We start from the raw sequence: 19362 nt of genomic DNA, 5'->3' as shown, positions 1-19362 counted from the left end.
CCCCCCCCCCCCCCGTTTTTTTTTAATCACAGTACATACATAAAGACAAAAGAAGTCTGTTTTGTGACAGTGGGACGTCAAATCTGACTTGGTTAGGCCTCACTTCTGCTGAGCAGATGTTGGAGGGCCCAGGCGTCCTTTAGCTCCAGCTCTGTGCTGAGGTGGGATGTCCACGTGGCTGCCTAAATGTCATCATCAGAGGGGTGCCGGGGTCTCCCCTTCACTGCACCTCTCTTGCTTGGAGCTGCAGTGCATTTGGACTGTGCTTTTAAAGCATCCTCTCGCAAAGCTGGCACAGAAATGCAGCAGGTGACGTTACCTCGGTGTTTTTTCATTATCACATTAACATGGGTGAACTTGCCAGATGAACAGGAATCCAGCCGAGGGTTAGCAGGATGGGAAATGTTTAGAATTTAATCTGTATTTTTGGTGTGGAGAAATGGAAATGTTCTCGAGGGTAGTGCGGTCGTCTGAAAGGTCTGCAGGAACAAAATAGCACATCCCAAATAGGTGTGGCGGGGTGTGTGGTGTCAAGAGTGCCACCTTCCCCATTCTCAGAGTCGCTAGGTCCACTCTGACTCCAGGGGCCTGGTGGGGTGCCAGAAGGTAAGTTGATGAGACTGGATGCATAAAACACCCACCCCACCCCCACTGCTAGAGAAGGACAGTGGGTACTCAAGATTGGATCCAGTCTTTTGACTTACATGCAGGTCCCGCCAGGGCTGAGCAGCATTGGTGCAGGAGGGGTCACTGAGTCACCTGGTGGGAATACGCATGCCCAATCCCTTATTGCAGCAAGAAACACTAGGCTCCTCCTGTGTGCCAAGCTCTAGTCTAACAGCTGGAGACAGAGCAATGGTGCCGATCTGAATTCCCAGTTTCCAGACGAAGGAACATGTGGGATTATCTTTTAGGTTATGTTAATGCAACCTGGCATGTGAAAATACCTATGAAGGTTGGACACGTGTCGTGCCTGTAGCCGGAACTCTTCAAGTTCATTGCTTTATTTTCCTGGCAGGAAGCAGCTGAGAGCCACACAGAGGACCTGAGCCAGGAAATCAGTTTCAGCTTAATCAATATTTGGAGTATGAGGTGTTGCTAATCGGTGTTGGTTTGGTACATAGTAGAAGTAGCCACAACTCATGATGTAGCAGCCACCCACGAGGCGGATTCAACTCACAAGCTGCCAGCTTCCTGCATTCCAGAGGGACCCCAAAAGCTGAAGACTGAGGCCTTCTGGAGGGTCGGAGACCACGCTCCGCTCCCACCACACCAGGAGATACTGAAGCACCTATCCTGTTTCAGACACTGCCCGGTCCTGATGTCACTTTTCTTTTGTGTTTCACTTGTCACCCCGCTTCTCCTGCTTCTCAAATATGCCTCTCAGTCTACGAAATTATATCTCTGTCCCCAGCCTGGCTTTGAGTTCTCATCTGACTTAGAGCTTTTCTGAAATAAACCAGAGCGAGATGTCAGCAGCCACTACCTGGACACCTTAGAAACACCTGGCATCAAGCCCCGTTGCCTAGCTGGGCATGAAATGTTCCTTGTGGGGTTATTCCTCCCCTTTCTTAGGTGATGGCTCCATACAAAGCATGACTTCTGTCACTCTATGTGCTTCAAAACCCCATCTAGTATAAAAGTTGATAATCTAGAACGGTGGTTGGCAAACTCGGGCTCATAAGCCAGGCCACCCAGCTGCCTGTTTTTGTAAACAAAGTTGTGTGGGACGATTGTGTCTGTGGCTGCATTCACACTGCAGCAGAGCAGAGAACACTGGCCCAAATACTTCAAATAAGCCTCAGGTTCAATGGAGGCTAAAAAATATCCCCTGAACCCTAAAACCATGTCTCCTGTCATTATCCCTTAAACAATACAGAAAAATAACTGTGTATGTACCACCTGAGTTGTATTAGCTACTGCCAGCAACCTAGAGATGACTTAAAGTGTACTCGAGGCTGTGCCTGGGTTATATGCAAATGAGCACATTATATAAGGGACTTGAGCATCCACAGATTTTGATGTCCTTGGGGGTCCTGGAACCAGTCCCCCATGGTTACGGAGGGATGACTGCATTTACCATCTGGCCACTTTTTGCAGCAAAAATCTGCTAGCCTCTAATGTAGAATATCACCGTCCGGTAGAAAAGTTCAAGCCACATAATATGATTTTGTATTCAGTAGTTTCCATATCAAAAACGTCAACAAGAACAGGTGTAATTGATTTTAATATTTTATTTAACTTGAGGTATCCAAATATTATCACTTCAACATGCAATCAATATAAAATTATTAATGAGATGTTTCAAAGTCTTTCTTTAAATCCCGAGGCTTTGAAATCAGTTTGTCTGATGTACTTAGGGCATAGCTCAGTGAGGACCAGCCACCTTGCAAGTGTCTAATCTGCCAGGGGACTGCCATGTTGGGTAGCCTGTGTCTAGAACTCCTGTCCCTGGGGTGTGTTTTACAGTGCTTGAGACTTTGAAGCAGGTGAAAATAAAATAATCTTCATATTGGAGTGTATGAAGATTTTCTTGGGAACAGAATTTGCAGAGAAGGCCCGGAGAGGACCCAGAGAGGACCCGGGTGAGGTGTGTCTCTACCTCCTCATGCACAGTGGTATGTGTGACACACCAAGCCAACTGAAACCAGGCCAGAGGGCTGCTGTGCTTATTAATGTGGAAAAGTGTGACGGGCGCATGTTTAGCAATCAGATGTAAAATAATGAAGTGGATTATTATTAACTGCACTTTGCGATGAAATCTCATGAAATCAAATGGCCTTTCGCCAGCATTCTGTTTAAAAGAGGTTTTCATTGGAGTTAGCTGCATCCGCATTAAAGCCATTACGAGGGAGGAAGGAAAAAAAAAAGGGCAAAGCAGGAGAATTGGGCCTGGGTGAGTTTTTAAAGTACAAATAAAACGAAGGAGGAAGGGGTTGAAATCGTTCTTTGGAAAAGAACACGATTTTTGATATTTAATATACCATAGCATGTCCTGGGCTCAGCACTCCCTGTTGTCTCACTAAATAAGCAAACGTCTCCTTGCGCTGAATTTGGCAGGGAAGCATCTGGCCCGTTGCTGTGGGATCAAGACGCGCTGGCCGCCCCTCGGCTGCTCTTCTGGGCCAGCCGCCCTCAGCGTCAGGGGCACCGCGAGCTCTGGCTTTGGGCGCAGCTCTGGGGCGCGCTTAAGTGCTTGACGCAGAGCTGCGTGGTCCTGGCCACCGAGAAGCAGTGGGTCTTCCGAGTTGCACCACGCGTTGGCGGGGGGGGGGGGGGGCTGGCAGTGAAGGACAGGGGCCTGGCAGCCGGGCTCACGTCTGCGGACCCAGCAGCTGGGCCACACGCGAGACTCCGCTCTTAGTTGTGGCTTCCTGGTTCGCAGTCTGAGGGCGTGGGCAGGCGCCACCCAGGGCTCCCCTCTCCTAGGTTCTCCTCTTCCAATTATCAGATCGTTTTCATATTTGTTTTCTCCCTGTAATTTGGCAGCATAAATGAGAACATAAAACAATGCAATCGCTCCCTGTGGGGGACCACAGTTTGGACTGTACCTACTCTACATATTTCTTCCTACAGGTTTCCCATGACTAATCAGAGGAAACGGCCCGCCCTTCCATTCTTCTCTGCCATTTGTAGAAACTGCATTTTCCACTGTCATCTTTCAGGACTGTAGCTCTCCCTGCTCTTTGAATATTCATGTGGTGCAGAATTCGAAGGATAAAGAAGAGAGCACAAGGCCTAGCACCCTCTTGCCTTGTCTCTGGTCACCTTATCCTTGTCCTCGTTCCATGTGAACAATCAGTACTATGTGTATTCAAGGAATTTTTTTTTTTTTACCGTGTGTGTGTAAAACTCAATATGGTATTTTTGAATCTGCTTCAAAACAAAAGAAAAAACTTCAAACCAAAAACCCTTTAGAAGTTATCCCATGGTCTGCACATGAAGATGTTCCTCTTTTCACAGTTGTATAGTACTCCAGGAATGGATGTACTATAATTTTTTTTTTTTTTTGTACCAGGGATTGAACCCAGGGGTGCGGAACCACCAACCTACATTCCCAGTCCTTCCCCCTTCATATCTTATTTAGAGACAGGGTTTCCCTGAATTGCTTAGGACCTCCCTCAGTTTCGGAGGTTGGCTTTGAACTTGTGATCCTCCTGCCTCAGCTTCTCCAACTGCTGGGATTACAGGCATGTGCCACTGTGCCCGGCAGATGTACTATAATTTAATCAGCCCCTCTCGATGAAATTTCCCATCCTCTGCTGTGGAAACAGTGCTGGTGTGAGACAGCTGTGTGTACATCATTTCACACAGGTTTGAATACATTTGTAAGATAAGCTCCTAGAATGGAATTAGCGTCTGTCCTCGATGATTACTGCCACCAGCCATACCTAAGAGAGCATGCTTCCTAACTCCAGCCAGTAACATGCAACCTGAAGTTTTGATCTGTGAGTCTGCTAGGTTAAAAACCCTGGTGGGTTTCTACTTGCCTTCCTCTTACTTGAGTGAGAATTTACTTATCAATGAGCTACAGCAGTTGCTCCCTTTCCTGTGGATCATTGGCTATGTTTCTGATTGGCTGTCAGTTGCTTTAAAAGGGACGCACCACCCTCTTTTACAGCACCTTCCTTGGTCTTCGCTGTCTGTAGAGTGAAAGTCGCTTTCCTGGGGCGGGGACTCCACACTCCAAGGCCAGGACCGCCTTTCTTTCTGTCCTGTCTCCCCGTGTGTATTTGTATCTTCCCCCTGGTGTTCACTGGCCACACGATCCTCACCTGAAGAACTTCTCTTTGTCCCTCAAAGCCCCACCGAGATGCCACCTCTCCCATGAAGCCTGCTCTCTAGCCCCAGGCAGGTCCCTGGGTCCTGTGCTGTCTCCCCCGGGCTTTGGCATCTGAGCCCTGACGGTGCTCCCCCTTCACCACCGTGATTTCTTGACATCCCTAATGTCACACTTCACGCCTCTGCATGGCTCTGAGCCAGAATTGAAGAACCGAGACTCTATTTCTTCTTCTTCTTTTTTTTGGAGGAGACCAGAGTGACCTTTTTCATAACATAAAACTTGCCATTTTAGTCATGTTGAAGCGTCTGGTTCGGTAGTCTTCAGTGAATTCACGTTGCTGTGTGACGGCCAGCACGTCCCATCTCCGGCACACTTATGTCATCCCACACCGAAACTCTGACCCCTCCGACACCCGCTGCCCTGGCCCCGCCAGGCCCTGGCAACCCTGTTGTCCCGTGTCTCTGTGATCCGCTCATGTAAGCGGATCGCACCACACTGTTGTTCTGTTGGTCCGGCCGCTCACTTCTCTTAGCTAGTCCTCCGGCTTCCTCGGTGTCATAGATGTATCAGAATTTCATTCCATCCCAGTGCGTGTTCTCCGCCTTTGTTTATCTTGAGTTGCTTTTAGTTACTGTGAAGAATGCTGAGCACACAGCGCTCCCCTCCCGGCCCTGCTTTCATCTCTTTCGGGTATATACCCAGAAGTACAATCGCTGAATCAGCTCGGGTGCTACTTGTGTGTCTAATTTTCTTCTTTTTTCATCACTAGGGATTGCACCCGGGGGAATTTTACTGCTCAGCTCTATCCTCATCCCTTTCTAAAACTTCTTATTTTGAAACAAGGGTTTGCTTCGTTGCTGGTGCTGGCCTTGAACTTGTGATTCTCCTGCCTCAGGCCTCTGAGTAGCTGAGATTACAGACGTGCACCTCCTTGCCCGACTAGACATGTCATTTTAAAAAAAGAAACTGCTGTGCTTTTTTCCCATAGAGGTGCACCTACCAGTAGTGCACAGGGCTTCTGATTTCTTCATCTCCCCACCAACATGCATTATCTTCTATTTTTCTTTCCTCTTCCTCCTCCTCCTCCTTCTGCTCCTGTAGTAGCCCTTCTCATGGGTCTGAAGTGATCCAAAGTGACCTTTGGGCTACAGTGGTTTGGACAGTGAATCACAAAGCCAGACTTAGAAGAGATCCTGGCACCCCTATTTCAGTACCACATGCTTCAAACATTGCCTTGACTTCATAACCAAGCTTCCCGGATGTCTTCTGGAAGAAATGTCCACAGTGAGAGGCTTGATCATTTAAAGACAAGCTCAGCAAACACACAGCTAAGACGTTTCCTGGTCCATGTGGCATCAGTCATGGCGGGAGACTCAGACACCACAGTTCGTGGCCCTGGCTTCCTGAGTGTGACTTGGTGCTGTGGGAATCTGTGGGTCGGTCCCTCATGCAGATGTGTCCTGTCTGCACCTCCAGGAGAACTGGGGACAGGCTGGCATCCCTGCCCTCTTGCCTGGCAGGTGCACTTTGAACTCTTGTGCCACCTTTGATCTGGCAACCTTTGACTGCCATTTGAAGTCAGGACAATAGTTTGGAAATGTCTGAAGCCAGGTTGTCTCTTTGTCGCTCTAAGGCAGCTTTAGTTGCTAATGGGTTTGCCGTGGATTCACTCTTCCATTGGGAATCGGGCTTTGGAATGGTTGCCACGTAGCTTTGAAAGTCACATTCTGACCAGCAGATGCTGCTGAGCCCGGGAGAGGGTTTAATGTGTGTGTGTGCATGCGTGTGTTGTATTTTCTCCAATCCTTAATGGTGCTTTCGACATCTCTTATGTAGATTGGTGTTTTGCATCCCAGGAAAATAATGATGTGTGCGCTGGTGTTAACATGATCATGTCTGACCTTCTGTATCTCTCACGTTTTTTTTAATTTTTCTCCTTTACAGAATTTCGTGCCGTCTCTGGGTAGGCAGACCTCCCTGACGACGTCTGTGGTCCCCAAAGCCGAGCAGGGCGCAACTTACAAAGACTTTATTTATTTCACCGTCTTGGAAGGAAACGTGCGTAATGTTTCCGAGGTCTCCATCGAGTACTTGTGCTCTCAGCCTTGTGTGGTCAGCCTGGAGGCCGTGGTCTCCTCCGAGTTCAGAAGTAGCATCCCTGTGTACAAGAAACGGTGGAAGAACGAGAAGCATCTGCACACCAGCAGGACGCAGAGGGTCCAGGTGAGATTTCCGAGCATCATGGTTTACCGAGATGACTATTTCATCAGGCACTCCATCTCCGTCTCCACGGTGGTACTGAGAGCCTGGATTTCTCACCAACACGGTGGCGGAGACGCGAATGTGAAGTGGGAGGAAAACCTGCTCCACGCCGTGGCCAAGAACTACACTCTGCTGAAGACGGTCCCGCCCTTTGAGCGCCCCTTCAAGGACCATCGGGTGTGCCTCGAGTGGAACATGGACTACATCTGGAACCTCTGGGCAAACAAGATCCCACAGTGTCCCCTGGAAGACGGTAGGTCATCGCCTGGCTAGGAACCTGTTCTTGTGTCTTCGTGCCATGGGGTGGCCCCGGAGAGTCTCACATCAGCCGTCGGGGAGATGCGAAAAATGGAGGGGCGTGTCGAGTCTGTGGTTTTGAACTTCAGGGACAAAAGGAGAAAAGTAACAAAAAAGTCAGGGTCAAGGGGAAGAGAGGAGGAAAATGAGGAGAGACTAGGACCCAAGGTGGAAGGCAGGGAGGGATAAAGGGGCCGTGGAAGGGAGTCTTTGAGAGGTGTAGCTCTGCCTTGGGAAGGAGCACTGATGCCGTGAACCAAGGACTGGGGTGACCTTTCCCCTTCCCTGTCGACCCTTACAAGCCCTGAAGTCTCTGTTATTTTTGAGCAGGACTTTTGCCCGGGAGGACATGAGCCCTAAAGGAGGCTTTGTGTCAGACAGGGAGGCCGCGTCCCAGAAGGGAAACTCCTGCCTGGCTTCCCTCTGACTCTGTGACTGGGGACCTCTCTGAGCCTCAGTGTTCTCATCTGCTCAGTGGGAAAACCATTCCCCAGGAGCAGAGGGGTGAGGATTGACTGAGATGCCATTGCACAGGAGCTGGACATCTCTGGGGTCTGAAGTTCTTCCTGGCTCTGGGATGCTGAGCACCCCAGCTCTTCTCCCTGCCCTGGATCAGGAAGCCAAGGAAGCCATGCTCCCAGACCCCTGCCCAGGCTTGTACCATTTCCTAAAGTGGCGCCCCAGGACCCCCATGGTGGTACTGCCCAGCACTCTCATTATAAATGCAAATTCCCGGGCTCCATCCTTCATCACTCAGGGGCTGGGCCAGTGGGATTTTGATCCCTCTCTTACCCTGGCGGGGTCCCAGGTAGGCTTGGCAATAGAGGAAGCCCGTCGTGGGCAGCAGGCCCCTGTCCAGGATATCGGTCTTCACCAGGCCTGGTTTGGGACAAGGTGACTTAAGGACACGTGCTCTACATTCTTCCTCTAATGATCAACTTCTTGTCACCTCTGGGGCATAATTTCATGAAACAACGGCTATGGTGATTTCTGGGCGCTATGCCAAAGTGGGCATCTAGCGGAAATGTAAAGGACATGTGTGAGCGTGTATTTCCAATGGTCCTGGTCCATTTGCCATCACATCAGCCCACTGGACATTTTAAAAACACTTTATATTAACTATAGTCACAGGAATTTGCAAAAATGGTAGAGAGCCCTGTGCATCTTCATCCAGCCTTGCCCTTCGGTACCATCTTCAATAACTATAACACAATGTCAAAACCAGGGAGCCAATGTGATCTAATAGTGTCCACCAGACTACCAACTTGAATTCAGTTCTGCCAGTGCTCGTGCTTGTGTGTGTGTGTGTGTGTTTCTACACAATTTTATGTTACATTATGGTTTAGTCTGTCTTTGTGTGGTGCTTTGGGTACTGAGACACCTAGGAGGAGGCAGATTCCCCTTCTGTGTGTGTGTGCACGTGCGGCAGATAGGGTGGGGTGGGTGATTAAATGTCTGCGATATGTTGAGCTGCATGTGATTGCATGACCAGTGTGCATCCCTGCTCCGGGCAGCACCGCGTGCCTTCCACAGGGACCCCTAATTTGTTGAGCAGAGGGAGTCACAGGACACGCACAGCCACCGTTTTGCTTTTCGTCGGGGCTTAATGATTCCATTTCATGTTTGGCAAAAAATCATATAGTTCTCATTGAAGAATGATTGAATTGCGAGTTGGAAGTTTTCAAATGAAATCATTTACTAAGTTCTCAGGGCACCTGAACAAGCCCTTAAAATGTGCAATGTCTTTCCTTTGTTGCTCCTTCCAGCATTCGCAAGGCTCCAGAAGGGCACGGCGGGGTTTCTCTCCCCAACTCAGCAGAGCTTTATTTTTGGAGTGAAAACCCATTGAATAAAATCGTAACGCAATGGAAAACCTTTCATAAGAGCTAAAAAGCATTGGAAATGGGATGGGGGGCTCCATGCACCCCCAAACCAGCTCTGTCGCTAAGCTGTGATTTGTTTTCCAAGAAAAGTATTTCCTCCTGCTCTCTTTAAAAGCCTGGGCCATCTCTTGGAAAGTGTGAGCTACATTTGTTCTGGACACGGGCTGTGGGACAGCAGGGGCCTGGCCTCTGGCTTGTTCTTAGCAGGGGCTTCTTTATGCCACTCTCCTTGAGTAGAGTCAAGGGACAATGTGAGACAGCAGAATTGAGCCTCGGGGCACCTGTCGTGTCTGGTACCCACTGCAGGGCCCACCGCCAAGGAGCCTGGGGAGTGGGCTCTGTGTCCAGTGCCTTGTGTCCCAGGATGGTCCTGTCTCTGAATTGAATCACTTCCTTGACTTTCAGTTTCTGGGAAAAAAATCTGCTGTGCCCTCTGCCACCGGCCTGGCGTGTTGTCCTGAGGCGAGGGCTGTGTGTGGTCAGACCCACCCCTGGGCCAGTCATCTCCTAGGCCAGGATCTGGCCAGGCTGTTGGTCTGGGTTTTGATGGAGCAGAGTTTTATCTGGCCTGCCCAGTAAATCTGACCCTGATCAGGAGCCAGCAGCTTTTTAGATGTGGGTGCAAAGGCCCAGCCAGGTGCCCTCCTGTGTCCTTGTCCCTGCCTGCAGGCATGTGGGCCATAGGTGGTTAGCAGGCCACACCTGGGGCTCCACTATGGTTATGTGTTTCCTTGAGGGAGGGATGGACATTATCTGCTGTCCAATGAGCCACATGAGCTCCTGACTCATGCCTAAACACACAGACAAAAAACAGCCACGCAGGCTGGTGACTCAGACCCGGACTTCTCTTTCTGCCACACCCTAAGGTGAGAATCCATCAGTGTCATTGGCTCCAGCCTCAGCCTATGTATGTCACAGTTCCAACATGTCCAGTCACTCGTCACCATCTATACTGCTGTGGCCCTGGTTTGTCATCACCCTGCTGGACTCTGGCCACTGCCTGCCTGTGAGGGGCCTCTTGGCTCTGCCCCTGGCCTGGCAGCGCAGCCTGCTCACAGTTAGCATTACCCAGCATCCCTCCCTCTGGCCTGTCCCTGCCCGCTGCCAGCTCCCTCTCCTGCCGGGCTCCCCTGCACACCTGTTCCAGCCACACCCGCCCGCTCACTTCTTAGACCAAGTCCGGCCCCACCTTGGGACTTTAGGGTTACCGTTTCCTCCGTTGAAAACGCTCTTCTCCCAGGTGGCTGTGTGGCTTGCTGCCCTACCTCACTCAGACCTCTGCCCCAAAGCCATCTTCCCTGACCGCCTGGTGGCCGCTCCCTCATGACCCCTCACAGCCCTTCATTCCTGCACCTTGGGATGTAATAGACTTAATTGCTGATTTGCTGCTGATGGTCTCCCGCTCTAGAGCAAAAGCTCCACCAGGTCAGGGTCTTTGCTTGCTTGGTGCCACGCGCGGCGCCTGTACACAGTGGGCATCCCACAGCCATCCACCGAATGAGCGGTGCCGCTAGGACGTGTGTCTCCCTTGTGCTTATCTGTGAACCTCACATGGCGATGGCAGGCTGAGACCCTCACATGGCTGTGTGGCCCCTGGAAGAGCGAGGAGGTGGGAGGTGGCTGTGTGCCCTCCCCGCGGGCCCCTGCAGGGGCACCACGGCTGCCCAGGTGGAACCCTGGTGGGCGATGCAGGTTAAGGCTGCGGGCCCTGTTCACGCACTCCTACCTGGGTCACAACCCACCTGCAACCCAGGTAAGCTCCAGCGAGCCCCAGGTCAGGGAGTCCGCGGTGCCTTTGCCAAAGTGTTCCTGAAATCTCCCGGCCACCCCAGACCCCAGAGCCAACCTCCCGCCACTGCGCCTTCCATGTCTAATGGGCAAAATCATGCTCCTATTGCAATCCAACTCACATTTCCACCTTCCCCCCCCGCCCTGAAAATAGAATTTTATATATATATATATATAAATTTCCACCCTCAGAAATTAACCTTTGGACTCCCTCTGTTGGTGGCTCTCACATAATATCACATCATTCAATTCAGTGAGAAAAAGATTGAGCAGCTACTATGTTCCCATTTCTTCTCTGAAATCTGGAGGCTCAAGGACGGAGACAAGACGCAGTCCCTCTCTTTAAGGTCTGGTGTGGGAGGTGAGCAGCTCCCACAGTCATGGCCTCCGGGTGAGATGAGAGCTCATTAGGTGCCAGCCTTGGTGTGCCTCTGTGTATCTAACTGCATCTTCCCAATACTGTACTGTCATATGTACAGAGGAGGAAACTGACTCAGAGAGGTAGAATAACTTGTCTAAGGCCACACAGCTATTAATGAGAGAGATGATATTTAAACCTGGAGAATTTGATTCCCAAACCCCACATGTAACCATTAAGCTTTGCTGCTGCATGAGGGCAGGGAGCTATTTACTTGTAATGTTTTAAGGTACGAAGCACAGAAAAAAGTTAATGAGATAGCCCTTTGCTAAGCTTCCTCGTGGAAAAGGTGATAGCTGAAGAGAGACTTGAAGGATAAGCAGAATTTTCTTTTTTCTTTTTTAGATGTTGATGAACCTTTATTTTACTTATTTATTTTAATGTGGTGCTGAGAATTGAACCCAGGGCCTCACAGTTGCTAGGCAAGCGCTCTGTCACTGAGCCACAGCCCAGCCCCCCAGAATTTTCTTTTTTAAAAATTTTATTTGTTCTTTTTAATATTACATGGCAATAGAGTGCATTTTGATTTTTCATACATACATGGGATATAACTTCCATTCTTGTGGTTGTACCCGGTGTGGAGTTTCACTGTCCGTGTATTCATATATGAACACAGGACACAGGAAAGTCATGTCCAGTTCATTCTATGGTCTTCTATTCCCACACTACTCTCTTGCCTTCATTCCCTTTTGTCTAACCCAGGGAACTTCTATTCCCCCACCCCACCCCCGCTGCCGTTATTGTGTGTTAGCATCCACGTGTCAGAGAGAACATTCGGCCTTTGGTTTGGGGGGATTGACTTATTTCACTTAGCAGGATAGTCTCCAGTTCGTCCATTGACTGGCAAATGCCACAATTTCATTCTTCTTTTTGGCTGAGCAATATTCCACTGTGTATATATAGATCCCATTTTGTTTATCCATTCATCTGTTGTGGGGCACTTGGGTTGGTTCCATAGCTTAGTTATTGTGAATTGAGCTGCTGTAAACATTGATGTGGCCACGTCACTGTAGTATGCTGATTTAGAGTCCTTTGGGTCTATGCCCAGGAGTGGGATAGCTGGGTCAGATGGTGGTTCCATTCCAAGTTTTCCCAGGAATCTCCATCCTGCTTCCCAGAGTGGTTGCACCAATTCGCAGTCCCACCAGCAATGGATGAGTGAACTTTCACCCTCACCCTCACCAATATGATGAACAGAATTTTCAGTCAGAAAGGAACGTGGGGGACTCCCAGGCAGAGGTGACAGCATGAGGACACAGAGGGGTCGCGGCCCGGGAGGTCTTATCACATGCATCCCTTGACGTGAGTGAAGGTAGATAGGTTTCATCTTGCGGGCCGACTTGGATTGATGGGGGGTAGCTTCCTGGAGTGTAGTGTTGAGAGGGATTCTGGGGCTGAGTGTGCATTTGTGAGCTAGAGGGCCAGGTCAGTTGATTACTAGCGTCATCACAGGGTGGAAATGGGGAGCAGTAACGGGCTTGGTATGTATGTGTACTTGGAGGTGTAATTCGGGGAAATCAGACAGACAATTGGGGTTAGGAGCACATTTCGAATGTTCTTAAGCACCATGCCAATGGCTATTAAATACTCTGCCCTAGTGTCCACCTTTATGAATATCTCCCTGACCCTCCCTCTTAGTTAAGAATCTCTTGGAGAACATGTCGCTTTCCTTCTTTTCTATCCTCCTTTCCTTCCACTAAAAATTATTCCCGTCTTCAGTTTCAAGAGACTGGAAGCATGATTTCTTATAACAAAACCCCATTACAATGAAATGATTGAAAGTCCTATCAAATGTTGGAGCCAGGTTTGACTTGCATATGTGGGGAGAAAATTAAAAAAAAAAAAAAAACAAAAAAACAGTTTGTGCAGCAGGACTGTTCCACCCAATGATGTGATGATACTTTTTCTAATTATAAGCTAGATATTTGGTACTTTCAAAAAAAAAAAAAAAGTAATAAAACCATCACAGACCTAGTTCTTTTTTTTTCCAGTTAATCACAGTATTCTGAGTTTTTCAGTAATAACACTAATTACTGCCTAGCATCTGCATTGCCCTTTACAGTTTTCAAAACACTCTTCCCGTGCACATTGTTGCGCTAACTTCTCAGGCTAGTCCCCTGGGAAAGACGGTATTATTGTCATCCTCTCGTCTATGAAGGGGAAAACGGGACTCAAGGAGTTTATTTAACTAGGGCCTAAACTTCTTGATGCTTTTGACTTTGCTATGCCGCCTCTCTGAAATATGCTAATACCGTCCTAACCCAGGTTCTAAATTAGAAGGAATACTTTTTTTAAAGTTGAATTTTTATCGATGTGAATCATCCTCTTCCTTCACCCACTGGACGTTGTCTCTGCAGCTGATGGGGCTGAGCCCAGGGTAGGGAGGCCGCAGAATCGGTCGGTGCCTTCTGCCTGCCCGGGCGGGAATGTTCAGGGCTTTTGTCCTGTTCTTTCTGAGCCACAAAAGTAATACATGTACCAGGTAAAAAAATTTAAACCGTGTAAAAGGTTTAGAGGGAAGAAGATGTTCCACCCCCATCCCCCAGTCTCCTGGTGCTTTGCCCAGAAGCAAACTCAGTACAACAGCTTCTTGTCTCCTTCCAGAAATATTCTCTGCACATAGAAGCAGTAAGTTTAGCCCCTGTCTTCATGCACAAGAGAGGATCCGGAACCTGTGCCGGGCACTCGGAGGGTTTTCTGCACGTGTTGCTCGGCCCCGTGCTTTTCAGCAGATGCTAAGCATGCACAACTTACTTACCCACCTTCTGTTGATGGTCCTGCAGGTCATTTTGAATCCTCTGCTTTCAACAGCCAAGCTTCTACTGCACATCTTTGTGCCTGTATCTTTGTGCATGCATCTAAGCAGGTTTGGAGATAAATGACTAGAAGCAGAATTTATTTCATTTTCAAAGACTCCTGCTAATGAATATTCCACAGACTTCCAAAGTAACCACTTCACGGCCCAGTGTTCTCTTTGGGTGAAGTTCTGACTTAAATCATTTCTGTTTAAAAAAGTATATAGCTTTTTTATCCTTAGTCTTTGGCCTTAAGGAAAACAAAACACCTGCCCGGCCCAGCCTCTGTGTGTCCTGTGTTTGGAAAGTGTTATTGAGTTACTGTGCTCGGGCTTTACTTCTTAGACTGAAAATCATACTTTCTTTTTCCCCAGGCCCCTCGCAGTCATTTTGAGTCTCGGTGATTGCTGGCAGAGGGGCTCGTCTCACTTCTCGGCTTGCAGGCTGAGGAGTCAGCGGGGCCCTTGTGGTGTAGACATTCTGGGACGGGCTTCGCTCCATGGAGACAGGACCTTCCCCCCACTGCACCAGGGAGTAGGCTACAGGATCCCCCAGACACACCCTCTCCAGCGGTGGGATTCAAAGCATTTACCAGCCAGTAAGGAGAGGGGCCCAGTCTGCCTCCTGGGCGCTGGCCCCAGTGCTGCTGTAGGGGCATTGGAGGGCCCACTGAGCTGGCTCTCACCTGAAGGTGGGTCCTTGGGAGCTGAGGACAGCAGTGCTTCCTGAAGCAGTGGGGAAATGTCTCAGTGCAGCCAGGCAGCACGCAGGGAGGGCCAGGTGAGCTGGACTTCAGCCACACTTCTCTGGGGTGCAACGAGGGGCAGTGTGGTTAATAAAAAGACCACTGGTCTGTTCTTGGGGAGACCAGGTGTGAGCCCCAGCCAGGCCTCTTGTTACCTAAGCAGAATAAGACTCGGACACTGTTCTCATCTCCAAATGAAGGGCTTTGTACCATAGAACACCCAGGGTCTTCACCCGCTCCAAAATCTGAGGAACTAAGACAAAAACAGTCATGGGGAAGAGTTCAAAACGCGTTGTTTTCCTGGCATTTTACTTTTACGTTTATGTCTTAACAACTCCCCCTATCCCCAACCTCCTCATGCAAGAAAAGTCAAAGACCTGGATTTGGGAGAAGGATTGAAAGGAGAGGGACTGTTGTGTGGCTTAGGCAGCGTGGTGAACACGATGGAATTATGGGAAGTGTTGAGGAAAAGGGAAACCGGCTTAATCCTGACCAGGTCATGGTTAGGTTCATTCATCCATCCACCAAATATTTATGGAGTCCCTATCAAATGCTGAGCACTGTTCTGGACTATGGGAATGAAACAGTGAACAAAGTAAGGTCCCTGCTCTCATGGAATACACGAAAGGAAAAAAAAAAAAAGCAAGCTATTAAATCTTTTTCTTTAAGTTTTCCAACCTATGCATTCTTTAATGGTGATGGCACTGGTACTGATACTCCCTGTTCTGCTTCCGTGCAGACATCACTAATCAATCACAGATAGTCTCTGATTTATGATCATTCCATTTAGGAGCTTTTGACTGTACAACAATGGAAAAGCATACCCTCCCAACCATTCCGTCTCTCACTTTCTACACAGTATTCAATAAGTCACATGAGATATTCAACACTTTATTACAAAATGGGCTTTGTGTTAGATAATTTTTGCCCTACTGTAGGCTAATACAAGTGTTCTGAGCCTTACTTAGTCCAGGCTAACCTACTTAGGGTAGGTTAGGTGTAGGAAATGCATTTTTTGCCGTTGATATTTATTGACATCGTAAGTTAAAGAGCATCTGTTGGGCCCTCCCAGCAGCTGCAGTCAGTGATTAGACAATAAGAATATATGTTTTCCTGGGCTAAAGGAATTCTGAAGTCCTTCCTGCTCCCTAATTCATCCTTGTTCCTTGCTTCTGATCATAATGGAAGACAGCATTAAACTGAGGGAGAACTATAGCAGAGCTCCCATCGCAGAACCATCAAAGTTACAGACTTTACAAGAAAATGACCATTACTTTGGTTTTGCTGGGTACAAGCAGCATGTGTTTTTATAAAATTATTTCAGGTCTCTGAGATTTTCCCTTCTATAATTTTGTCTTTTGTCTTGAGTGCTTTAAAGGACCCCTCAGGCTGGGATCCGTGGATGAGAGAAGGGCTCGCTAGTATTTGCTTCTAACTCCTTACACTTTGGAATCCTGCTTCACCAAGTTTATTTTTACTAGTGTGAGGTTGGGAAGAACTGAGCCTCACTTGCTTGGATAAATATTCCTACTATGTACTAGAGAACAGCAGTCACCAGCAGAAGCCTTCCTGGGGTCTGGGATGGCCATCTGATCTCTTCTGCTCCACTTGAAAGAATGGAGAACAAACCAAGGCTGAGCTCCTGTCGACCTCTTTGGTGAATTTTTTTCCCTCAGATTTCAAAGACATCTTTGCAATATTTCCATTTCTAATCCCTCACAACAGACCAGCCAGTTCAATGTTACCGAATTGAGCTCAAGTTTAAAACAAGAAAATCAAAAGGCTCCACTGTTTCTGTTGGAACTATGTCCATCATTTTGGGTTTCCAAATGTGTCTCTAGGTAGATTTATGGACATTTGGGGGAAATTGGCTCATTTCATCGTATTACATTTGTACAAGGGCCTGAGAGTCCACATGCTGCTCTTAAGATTTCCAAATTATATTAAACCCAAAGTACCTCTCTACTTAGTGGAATTCTGTGTTTCCTTTTGGGCAATGAGGAGTGCTTGAAGGTCCAGCACTCCAGACTGAGGCTCCCAAAATTTGTGCCAATGTTGATATTTGATGATTCTCAAAGAAGCCAGTTCTTCTCTCCCCATGAAACTCAGGAGCATAGATTGTGTCCACCATCTAATCAGGGGTATTTCAACTAAGGAGCATTTTAGAAAGAGAAAAGCATCCTTCTTCCTAGGTTGAGTTAAGGGAATTCTCTTTTCTTTGGTGGGGGATGTATGGAAAACAGGAAATTTATACTTAGCCTCTTTAAAGCAGTGGATATTAAATATAGAACTGAAACTCATTTTCCCCTTCAAGATGTGTTATGGACATCCCTATTTTCTAGAACTACAGAGAAGAAGTCTCCCACGTTTGTGAAATAAATTTTTTTTCACACCCCGTTTTACGGGGAGTGGTTGGTGATTTTTGTGTAGGGTAATGTGTTGCGTGTATGTGGAAAGCCAAAGACAAAATAAACAAAGCAACAACAAAAAAGTGCAGTTTAAAGAACACGAATTCAGAAACCAAATTGCTTGAGTGGAATCCCAACTCCACCTCTTATTCTTTAACATTCTCTAGGGCTCAGTTGGTGGTATGTTGAATGGGGACAGTAAAAGGACCCACCTCATAGTTAGTTGTGAGACTCAGTGAGATCATCCCACACCATGCTCAGTGCGTTGCATGACATTCTCTAACAGTTGCCATATGGCAACTGACTGTGCCTCCATTTGCCTATCTGTAGACTGGGCATAAGAATGAGGATTTAGTGCATGAAAGCATGCTTCAGTGTCTGCACCATCGTGAGCACTATGGAATCTTTCTCATTGTAACACAAAAACGATTTCAAAATGCTTTCCCTGGCATGAAGAGGGCAGTGCGTAAAAGGGTTAAGAACATAGAAACCTGAGTTTGAAACCTGCCATTTGGCTCTACCACTTCTGAACTTTGCAAACTTAGCCTTGGGTGTCCCATCTGTAGAGTGGACGTTAGGATGGAACCAGCTCCGCAGGGTTGTGATTGAAGACTGGGGAAGACAGTCTCGGTCAGGTGCCCAGCACGGTGCCCGGCAGGTATCCAGTGATCATATGCGTTTGCTGATAGTTGTAGGAATCACATTTGAGTGTTGGCTGGAGCCTGGCAGAGGGCGCCAGGAGGAGGGTGGCTTGGGTGGGATAGCTTTGCCGGAGATAATCGGAAGCGACTGTTTTGCTGTTTGCAGATGTGGTGGCCCTCCTTGGCTATCTCTATGCCTCCAGTGGAGAAAACACGGGCATTGTGAAGAAGCTCCTGAGGTTCCGGAACAGAGAGCTGGAGGCCGCCCGACGCCAGCGCATGGACTACCCCGTGTAAGGGAGGGCAGCCCAGGGGCTGGCCTCTTGATGGGTTTTTATCTGCAGAGCAGGGCAGGCTCTGGGAAGGGCTCCTTAGATCCACAGATGTTGGGATCTACAGGGTTTAGACAGATTTGTGGACCTGGAAACAGGCTCGCATTACTCTTGCACTAGGAGCCACCCATTTGCCTTGGTCTTTATATACAGATCCAGGAATGGCGGGAGTAAGCTGAAGGTGTTGGACCCAAGGCCTTGGGAGGTTTCAGCTGCAGCCATCCAAGGCCACGCAGATGCAGCCGGGCTTTGCCTTTTCTTTCTTGGAGGGTTGGGAGAGCTGCTTGCAGTCTCCCAGTTTCCGTATCCTCCATCGATTTCAGCAAAATCTACACATATGTATTTTTTCCTTTTGCTGAATTGAAGATGCTGAAAACGGTTCCTGGTTCTCCCCAGATCAGATGGATTTAGCAGAGTGATTTAATTCTTCCCGTGCTGCTGGCTGTAGAAAGATCTTGAGTCGCTTTACCAAGCATGTGCTCTTGCTAAGCTTCCTTGTAATAACTTGTCTTCATGAGCTTGCTAGCTGGGTGGGTCAGGAGGGAGCTTCGTGACACCATCTGTTTGCATATCATGCCACTGGTTTTGAGGCCAGATTATAAAGCCCAGAATATTCTAAAGGACTTGTTTGGATATGGATAAAACACCTGGGGCTGCTGCCACTTTAACCCACACTGTGAATTGGTTAGGGGGGTAAGTGGAGAAAACCTGATGTATTTGTGTGACCTTGAGTCGGTTTCCCGGGTGAAATGTGGTTACTCCCAGCTCCTTCTCTTGGAACTACTGGCCTCCAGTGCAATGCATGGCATAGACGGGTGTCCAGCAAATTTTTTTCTGAATGATTGATGGATCACACATTTAGCTGAATGTGCCCTAGTTAAGTTGGATACTGTTATATCATCCTCACTCCACAAATCACAGATGCACAAAATTTGTACAATATTTTCTCACCTAAGTAGCCTCAGTCCAGAAATAGAATAATTAGATTAGTTGTTTCATATTGGTCAGCC

The 19362-nt window shown here is 48.2% G+C and overlaps 1 protein-coding gene across 1 annotated transcript in view; it reads left to right on the top strand.

The window, feature by feature from the left end:
• Sel1l3 (SEL1L family member 3) overlaps nucleotides 1-19362 on the top strand; it is a 97764-nt gene that overhangs the window by 5688 nt on the left and 72714 nt on the right. Inside the window, 2 exon segments of the mRNA XM_015482008.2 lie at nucleotides 6728-7298; nucleotides 18187-18313. Coding sequence (XP_015337494.1) covers nucleotides 6728-7298; nucleotides 18187-18313 — 698 coding nt within the window.

This window comes from Marmota marmota, unplaced genomic scaffold (genome assembly GCF_001458135.2).
Source record: "Marmota marmota marmota unplaced genomic scaffold, marMar, whole genome shotgun sequence".
NCBI lineage: Eukaryota > Metazoa > Chordata > Mammalia > Rodentia > Sciuridae > Marmota > Marmota marmota.
Note: the sequence above shows the minus strand (reverse complement) of the source record. Positions and strands in the feature narration are given on the sequence as shown.